Here is a 10,052-nt window from a genome sequence, read left to right as displayed (position 1 = left end):
TCCGATATCTTTGAGATGTCCTTACCATTTGAACTCCTTGAAGGTAATTTTTCTTGACTTTTATCGAGAGTATTCTTAGGTAACTTTTGTTACCTAAGATGTAATTAACTATAGGGGTTTGCCCTTATAGGAAGCTTTTCCCGAACCCAGCATAATATAAACCCTATTTAATTCCTTATATTAAATAGGGGAACTTGTCAGCCAATACATTGGTTTCGCAGACCAAACGGATGTCATAACTTTCTTTAGTTTATTTGATCGAGCCTCACTTTCAATTCTTGCGTTCATCCTTCGGGATGGATACATGATTTGAGATAAAGTGCTCTTTCATCTAAACTATGAAAATTATGGGGTCAGTTTGACTTCATCTTTTTCAAAACTAAATTTTTTTAAAAAAAACGTCCTTCCGAAGCGGGCAACGGGATTTCAATTCCGATGACCGACAACTTCTTACGGGCAAACCCCACACCAAAAATAGTGCCGACATTGAGCTGTGATGAATTCCAGCTATCATTAAAATTTAACTAATTTTGAATATATTTTTATACGTTCAACATCTATGACGTAATTTTAATGTTTTCCTGCTGCTGATGAGTTCTAAGCTCTAGTTGATTATCCTTCTTCTCTTTGTTTTGGCAGTTTTGCTTTCTTTTTTTGATTTTTATTGATTCGGTTTGTCTCTCAATTTCTTATGATTGGCTTGTTTGATTTACTTTACAGTTGTAAATCTTAAAAAACTTCATTTCTTAATTTCCTCTTCTTTGAAGCTTTTAACATTTTTTATTTTCTCTTGTTTTTAAGATAAACCCTAAACCCAATTGTTTAATATGATGGTTGTTATGTATGTTTAAACGTAGAATCCCAAAATATTTATTTAAAAAGATTTAGATACATACCACTAAATTTTAATATTTATTTAAATGTTAGATATATTTATATATCTAACATTAAACTTTACATTTTAATACAGCTTTTCATGTAAATGTAAAATCATATATTTGCAAAAAATGCATGTTTATGTATTAGATATGTAATTGCATAAGGATTGAGAGTAGAATTTAATATCTATAGTTAAGGTTGAAGCCAATAATTGATCAACGTTGGGACGGATTAAAGTTTAGTGTGATCGATCCACGATTTGATTTAACACTTAGGGTAGGACTGTGAATTTAAGGCTTAACATTTTTAAAATTTATGTTATACTGGAACTTAGGACATTTATGGTTTAAGTTATATATGTGTTACGTAACAATCGTTCGAAAATTAATTTTGGATTAAATTTCTTTCGAACAGATCTTCGGTCGAATCAAAATCAGATTGTTTAGCTATGTCGAAGGCCAATATGCACCATTCTCTTCAATGCTCTAGAAAAGTCCAACATTTCCCCCCTACACCCACAATAGCTCTTCCAATCTTCGACCCACAAAACTTCTATTTTTTTTCTTTATTTGAGAGGATTTAACTTAAATATTGCATAAATCATGTTTAAAACTTGCTCCTAAATAGCCCTTAAGTGTTAGATTAAGGGTTGTTTAGTTGCTGGCAGGATTTAGTTTGAATAGGATTTAATAAATATTGCAAATACAAAATTATTAAATCCGGAAAACCAGTTTGTATGCAAGTTGATGTTTTTGGTTTTTGGTGGTGAGTAGTGTAGGGCTGTGAAATTATCTCGAAGAACGATGAGCACTAAAAAATTAATTCTAAGTTTGACTCATTCATGAAACTGAGATTGAAATAAACGCTGATCTACGAGCCAAAATTTTGGATCGAATTTATTTGGAGCCTACATCATCTCAGCTCAAAGTCGGATCGTTTAACATCTTAGTAATGTTAGTTCTGTCGGTGATCATTAATCAATTGAACATTCATTTGCAATCCATGAAGTTGTCTCCCTCTAATAGTGTATGCTACTGTAGCTACACCAATCTTCTCACTGATATATTTGTTTCATACTTTATCGCCAAGTGAAAAAACAATCATAAATCTAAGCATCTTCGTCTCTCCAACTTTTAACTAGATTACTTACACACTTCTAAATAAAATCCGAGAATGAAGTGTTTCATTAGATATGCAAATTTTCATTTTTTATTCCATTCGAAAGTCTATTTTTCATTGCCAAATGAAAATAAACTTTGAATATTATGTTCTTCAATATCATGAACATAATATTCAAAGTGATTTTTATTTTTTTTTGGTAATGAAAATTACATTTCCCATTGGAGGAAGAAATAAAATCACTTACATCTTATGAAAGACTCTTACTTCTCAGAATTTGTTTAGAGGTGTGAAAATAATCTAGTAAAAAAATGTTATTGACATGAGAATACTTAGGTGGATCAGTCGCTTTACAATTGTAGTAAAAATATGAAAGAAATATACTCTTGAAAGAGTTGATGTAGCTATAGTGACAGATAAAATTAGAGGTAAAATATGGATAAATGTTTGCCGATTATCAATCTTTGATAGCCCTAAAAGCCTCAGTAGGTTGTTAATGTTTTGATTTCGAGCTTAACTGTGGTCGACTTTAAAAAAATTTGATACAATTTTTTTGACTTGAAGCATGGGTCGTTTATTTTTATCGGTCTTTTATAAATTTAAAATAAATTAGTCAATTTTCGAGTGATAATCGTTGTTTCATATTAAAGAAATATAATTCTTACGGTTTACTTAGACTTTCCGTAGTCTTTTTCTAATATTGTATGCAACTGTAGCCATTTCAACTCTCTCAAGAATATATTAACTTCGTAATTTGTTTCTATATGTAAAACCAATCATGAAACTAATCTTTCTCGTTGTTGCGGCCTCACACGCAATTAATTGCACATCTCAAAATATTTTCATATAAAAAAAAATTCATATAATGTAAGTGCATACATCGTTTTCTCATTTATGAAGTCTAATTTCTATTTCCAGAAAATTCATTTTGAAATCTAATTTATTAGTTTCAAAATAAAAATTCGCTTTGAAATCTAATTTTTATTGGCTCAATTCCTATTATGACAATGCAAATTAAATTTTGAATTGAATTTTCATTTTGTAACTGATAAATTAGATTTTGAAATGAAATTTTATTTTGACAATGGAATATAGACCTCATACTGGATGATGTAGTGAAAACTCTTACAACATGTGAAATATTTCATTCTAAAAACATATTTTGTGGTGTGCAGTTAATCATGTGTGGGGTTTGTGGAGATGAGAATGCATAAGTTAATGATTGACTTTCCACTTGAAAAATAAATATGAAAGAAATAAACTCATGTAAGGTTTAGTGTAGTTATGGTGAAAGATAACATTATATCCAAAAATTCAAAAAAATATGACAGATTATCAATCTTCAATAGCCTTAACAACAGTAAGCTGTTAACGTTCTGCTTTCTATCGGGAGGCTCAAACTTCTTATTTACTGAATACTACTCAAAGGCCATTGTGGGAGGGATGCACTTCTCATTCTGAGTTATGTGTAGCCCTTAGAATGCTAAAAATTAAAACAAAGTTTAATATGCCCTGAGTGTGTTTCAATTAGTTTGAAATATTGCTAGAAAAGACTAATCCACAAGAGAGCTTAGTTCCAGAAGATTTATACCGGACGAAAATGCTGATCTCTAAGTTACGGTTGAAAATGGAGAAGATTGATTGTTGCGTGAACGATTTCATGTTACTTTATTAAGTCAAGTACATAGAAAATCAGTGTATATTATGTACTTCTTCGAGATTTAAAACTCAAAATAATAATAAAAAAAGAGTCAGAAATAAGTTCCTTACCAGCATCTCTTCCATATATCGCTTATTCCATGTCTTTAGTTGCTTCCTCATGTAATTATGCACATACGACATGACAACATAGCTAGTAATAGGATATCAATTATTGAGACATCTTGCAGATGGAGAGGCATGAAATTTTTTTTATCATTTATATCCCAAGCTTGTTGCAGAAGCACACAATGTGAGACTTAGCTTATACTCGGATTGCTTCTCACCATATACTTAGACCGCGATGCCCTACTCTTAGTTGGTAGTGATCGCTACATCATAAAATCAACACCCCCCCAACCCAACCCAACCCAACCCAACCCACACCACCCGATAATGCCTTCTTATTCTCGACCTTGATTATTTGAGGTCCTAGTAGTCCTAAAAGTCGAATTGATATACTTGCAGCCACTAATAGCTGAGTCGTAGATTCTTTGGGAAAGATGTGTTATGACTTATGATTTGAAACACAATTTCCTAACGAAAGAAGCATTAATGTGAACAATAAATAATTTTTCAGCATATAAAATGTTATTTTGGTGGAGCACTATGGGAAATCCAATATGTGCATATTGCATGAATTCATTTAAGACATTCACGCTTCAGCATGGCAAGAAGAATTCATTATTTGAATGTCACCATATGTTTTTAAATATTGGACATCCATTCAGGAGGAACATAAGTACTTTCAAAAGAAACAAAATTGAGAAATCAATGTAACCTCCAGTAGTATCTGGGGACGTTTTATTTCAGATTGTTAGTGACATTCCAAAGATTACTGTTTGTCACAAGCTATCTTCGCATCATTCATCAGACTTTGGTGTTATTCAGATTGTCTGAGTTCTCAGGATATGCAGTCCCTATTGTACGAATTCTTCTACAAACACTCTGGTGTATCCTGCTTCTACTATGTTTCTGTGGATGATTTCTTCTTGTTGCTGTCGTTGTGCTCATATTATTGTTGACGACATGGTTCCATGCTCACCACACATAAAAGGATGTTGAATCCAAAAAACATCCATGAAACACACCCAAGAAATAGTGTGTAGCACAAGAAAGAAGAAGATACAATAAAGAACAGAAAAACACATAACCTTCTATTATGAAATGACCCCTATTTATATGCATAGGGATACGAGTGTTGTAATTACAAATTTGCCTCCTAATCATTAGCTTGTGAAGTGGTCCGATTGGTAAATTACGAAGTAAATACAAAATAGAAAAAATGGTCGTCTAACTAGTATTGAGTCTGCCAATCCTTAAGCTCTAACGATCGACTGCCTTCAGATTATGTATCGTTAATAAATAGTTGGTGATTCTGATGTTTGATCAATCATCTCAAGTCATGTCGACCGTCTGGGCTTTCCTCGAATGATTTCTAGATCCTTATGTTGTCGACCGATAGAATAGTTTTGTGCATGATCGATCGGTCTATCCTCTGATCGTTTGCTTTTCTAAGATCCATGTTGTGTTGCTATTCGGTCGCTCGATCCTCCAATGATCATCTTTTGTCCTTGTCATTTGGTTGCTTTGAGATTCGTGCTGTTGACGTGGCCCTTCTAGGCGGTGTTATTGACGCTATTCACTGGTGTTATTGGAGTTGTTTTGTGGGGTTATTGAAGTGGAACCACACTGTCATTTATATGGTCCTCCGGGCGGTGTTATTGGCGCTTATCACCGATGTTATTGTGGTGTTATTGGAGTTATTTTGTGAGGTTATTGAAGATGAACCGCAATGTTATTTGCATGGTCCTTCTGGCGGTGTCATTGGTGTTGTTCATTGGTGTTATTGCGGTGTTATTGGAGTTGTTTTGTAAAACACCACAATAAAGACATTTTCGTCATTTTTTAGGTGAGCCCAGTCATACACGTGACAAAATTTTATTGTGCTCCATATGTAAGATTTTTTATATCCATTCAGCTCCATGCCCAATGGCCAACTTTTTTAGTCCCGCACCAGTGCAAATTATCTTTGTTAATTACATGTATAAAGGAGTGACAAGTACACAACTTTTTGTTAAATTAATTTTTTAATTAATTAAGCTTAAATTCTAGTTTGTATGTTAAATGATAAAACAAGCTAATTCAAATAAACTCACTCACTCGAACAAACAAGCTTAAAATTGAGCTCAACACGAACATCTTATTTACAAGCTAAATTATGCAAATATTCCCATCAAAATATAATGAAAAGAGTCTTAAAATAATTAAAACTAGAAAAATTTACATACTTATCCTACAATTCTTTTCTATTTACATGTCTAATACATAAACATTCATATTTATATTTCTAATGCTTCAATCTAATGAAAAAAATATATTTAAATCTTTAAAAATAAATAATAATGATCTTTTTTATATGAAAAAATTAAAGTCTTGAATGTTATGCTTAAAATTTAGTTATTAGATATGTAAATACATACAAAACATAGGACTTGCATGTAAAATCTCCTAGAAACTATTTTAATATGGATATAATATTTAAAAAATTAATAAAAAATATGCATTAATTAAAAAATAAATTCAATATTTTTTAATTTGGAATTTATTTATTTATTTATTTTCTTTTTGGCAGTTCATAGGGTGAGATTTATCGAGCATAGGTGGCGGCAAAAGGGGAAAAGCTTATTTCTCCCCGATCGTTCAATTGGTGCTTCTCATCGATCGGAAAATTAGGGTTTCTTCTCTCGTCTCCTATTTCCCCGAATTAGGGTTTCTTCTCAACGCTAAGGATTCTGCTTTGCCCTTCCAATGTCCGGCGAGCCGACTACCTCCTACGTTTCGCCTCGGAGCCTCGACCTCAACTCCGTCGCTGTGGTGCACCAGACAGAACTCGATGGCTCCGGCGATGCCTGCAAATTTGACTGGGATTCGTCTGCTAAGGACGATGTGAGGGCAGTGGATCCGGATGAAGATAAGAATGCTATGGAGGTTGAAGAATTTGATGGAGGTGGAGAGGGCGTTATTCTGGATGCGGATTTTGCGGGTTCCAACAACGATTTGAATTTGAAAGCTGATGGCCCTGAGTTGGACGATGCGGATGAAAGCGGTGCAAAGGTTCTGCCGGAGGATACGAATCTGGTGAGTAAAGAATTATTTTTCAATGATAATGGTTCTGATGAGGTTTCCAAGAAAGACGGCTTTTTTGGAGAGGTGGAGGAGTCTCCGACGTCTGAGTTGGGGAAGTATGTTGATGGCAAGCTGTTAGAAATAAAGGAGGAAGAAACATGCAAATCTGAGTTTTCTGTTTGTGATATGGTGTGGGGTAAAGTGAGGAGCCATCCATGGTGGCCTGGATCGATCTACGATCCTTCATTTGCGTCAGATATGGCGCTGAAGCATTGGAAGAAAGATCACTTTCTTGTAGCATATTTTGGGGACAAAACTTTTGCTTGGAATGATAAGACAAGATTGAAGCCTTTTGAATCTTTCTTCGCTCAGATGGAGAAGCAGAGCAGCCTGGTTGAGTTTGTGGATGCTGTTGATGAAGCATTGGGAGAGGTGGAGAGACGCGTAGAGTTTGGAATGACCTGTGGTTGTATTGCGGATCTGCTCATTGCTGATTTAAAGCACAAAACGGTTGTGAATGCTGGGATTAAAGAAGGTACATGCTGCCCTACATTGGATAGAAGTTTGGTTGCCAATTCGTTTGACCCGAACAGGTTGCTTGACTATATTTATGGATTAGCTCAGTTTCCTTGTGGAGAGCTTGAAAAATTGGAGCTTGTTAAAGTATATGCACAGCTGAAGGCCATCTATATGTCAAAGGGTTATTCAGAACTTCCAGAATTTTGTAATGGTGGATGGTTATCACATGACGAAGATGTTTCAGCTCATGAAGGGGAAGGAGGAGGACAAGATCATGTATTCATGTGGAATATAAGAAAGATGGATTTCTTTCAAATGATATGTCTTCAACAGAAAAGAGAAGAGGCAGGGGCCGCCCACGGGGTAAAAAGAAGACCATTGAAGAGGATGGCAGAAGGTTGGAATATATGGATGAAGTTGTTTCAAATGAGATATCCTCAAAGGAAAAGAGAAGTGGCAGGCCGCGTGGTAAAAAGAAGGCCATTGTTGAGGATGGAAGGAAGATGGAATATAACAATGATGGAATTCTTTTAAATGACACATCTGCTAAGGAAAAGAGAAGAGGCAGAGGCAGGCCACCTGGTAGCGGAAAGACCATTGAAGAGGATGGCAGGAAACAAAAAAGCTTGCATGAGCTGATGGAGCAAACAGCTTATGCTGCTGCTTCAATTTCTTCCAGCAAAAAGCGCAAGATTAGTTATCCCGATTCTGATGGCTTTGGACAAGGCAAGACAAAGAGACTGAAGTCCTTGGTTGATCTTGGAAGCATTTCAGATTCTTCAACGGTTTTAAAAATTGGACAACGCATCAGCCGAGTTGCAAATAAAATGAAATTTTCTAGCACAGAGCAAGATGACTTAAAACTCTATAAGGGTAATGCTAAGTCTCCAAAAACAGAAGCAGCTTTGAAGCTGGACTATCCAGCACCAAGTGAGATGCTGTCCCAGCTCTGTTTTGCCGCAAGAGGTCCAACTAAAGCACATCGATTTCAACCTATTGCTAGCAGTTTCTTTTTGAATTGGAGGGATTTTCATGTTGGTGATGATGATGATAAGTTGCAGAACCTAGTGGAGAGCAAAAGGGGCAGGAAAAAATTAGCTGAGTCTGAACTAGTCCCTGTGGAGGTAAAGTCTGATTATTTACAAGATTCTTACTGGTCTGATGTCATATTTGAAGAGAACCCAAAGAAAGAGGATCCTTCTTGGAGCAGAAAGAGGAAAGCTACCTCTAAAACTAATCAATTGAAGAAAGCAAAAGCTGCAGGGATATCATTTGTTTCTAGTAACTTGGAAGCCCCTACACTGAACACTATTGAACATGTGTCTGATGGTTCTGCTATTCTTAGTGATAGGCAGCAACAAGAAGAAAGAGTAGTAAGCTTGTCTAATGATACAAATGTGGAAGAGTCCAATCCTGCTGCGCTAATTTTGAGCTTTAGTGATCCTGATGGTCTTCCTTCCAAGTCAGATCTCATAAAAATTTTCAGTAAGTTTGGCCCTCTCAAAGAGGCAGAAACTGAAGTTTCGAGAAAGAGCAAACGTGCTTCAGTCTTGTTCAAAAGAGGTGCTGATGCTGAAGTGGCTTTCAGTAGTTCAGGAAAATTTAGTGCTTTTGGGCCCAAACTTGTCAGCTACAGGCTTAGGTACTCAACATCATCTTCTCCTGCTACCACGCCACAAAAGGATCCCTCTCCAGTAAAAGCAGAGACCTCCGTGGTTCCAGGTATCTGCCCTTTATCTCCCACTGTTGAAATTTATCAAGGAAATGGGGTTTTTTTATGTTTACATTCATATATTTTTTGTTCAATTGCCAGATGATTCTGTGGTGCTGGTGTCAACTGATTAGAAAGCTTGACTAGTTCAGTGTGCGTGTATTTTTGGTAGCTATAGTAAAGATGTGTGACCAATTGAAAGTAGCAGTTGAAAGTTCATTACTTTTCGGGTACCTGTCCTTCTCTGTTTTACCCTTTATAAATTTATGAAATTACGCAATGGTTTTGTTGTGTGAATTCTAATGGTTTTTGTTTCAATTTAACAAAATTTTAGGGCATTGTCAAGAGGCTGTATCTCCAAGCAATTTATCTCCTTTCAGAAGTTAAGGCATTGCTCCTTAGGATAGCTTATAGAGATGGCTTACATAATTTTTCTTTCTTAACTCATGTTAAAGTTATTTCTATTGCTGTAGAGCAGTCCAAATGCTTTTATGTAAAGAAATTGCAGTTTTTATCACAGAAAAGTTGATTTTACTCTTTCACTCACCTGCCACAGTTTGTTTTAGTACTTGTTAGAATTGCCATATTTATACCAAAAAATTGTGCTTTTTGTTGTTTTTGTCAGCAACTGACCGTGCATGTTTGGTGGAATATGATGACTATGATTGTATCATATATTTCATAGTTATAATTTCCGGTTGTTGACGTTGTTAATGTCGGCAGTTTATGTTAGTAATGCCAGTCCTGAATTTGAATGAGAAGGATTGAAGATTGATGTTAGTCGATCATTGAAGGTAACCTTGATGTCCAAATTTATGGAATGAATCCAAAGTTTCTTCTCTCTTGAGGATAGCTGCATCCTGTTCAAGAAACTTCTATTGAGTATTTTAGGTGGTGGAAAGTATTTTTGTCAAGCCTAAATTTGATTGAGAAGGGCCGAAGTTTAAAGTTGGTAAAATTGTTTTCTAAATTTATGAATTAATTTGAAGTTGGTGGT

General features: G+C 35.1%; 1 protein-coding gene across 1 annotated transcript; it reads left to right on the top strand.

Moving 5' to 3' along the window:
* The first annotated feature begins 6,349 nt into the window (after nucleotides 1-6,349).
* Nucleotides 6,350-9,601, top strand: LOC110023241. Its single transcript, XM_020722554.1, is given in 4 exon segments — nucleotides 6,350-7,797; nucleotides 7,800-9,066; nucleotides 9,158-9,285; nucleotides 9,390-9,601. Coding segments are annotated over 3 exon segments (2,589 nt in total). The 5' UTR covers nucleotides 6,350-6,507; the 3' UTR covers nucleotides 9,190-9,285; nucleotides 9,390-9,601.
* Nucleotides 9,602-10,052: the final 451 nt, after the last annotated feature.

This window comes from Phalaenopsis equestris, unplaced genomic scaffold (assembly GCF_001263595.1).
Source record: "Phalaenopsis equestris unplaced genomic scaffold, ASM126359v1 Scaffold000223, whole genome shotgun sequence".
NCBI classification, from domain to species: Eukaryota; Viridiplantae; Streptophyta; class Magnoliopsida; order Asparagales; family Orchidaceae; genus Phalaenopsis; species Phalaenopsis equestris.
The sequence above is the reverse complement of the archived record's forward strand: the minus strand, read 5'-3'. Positions and strand labels throughout refer to the sequence as shown.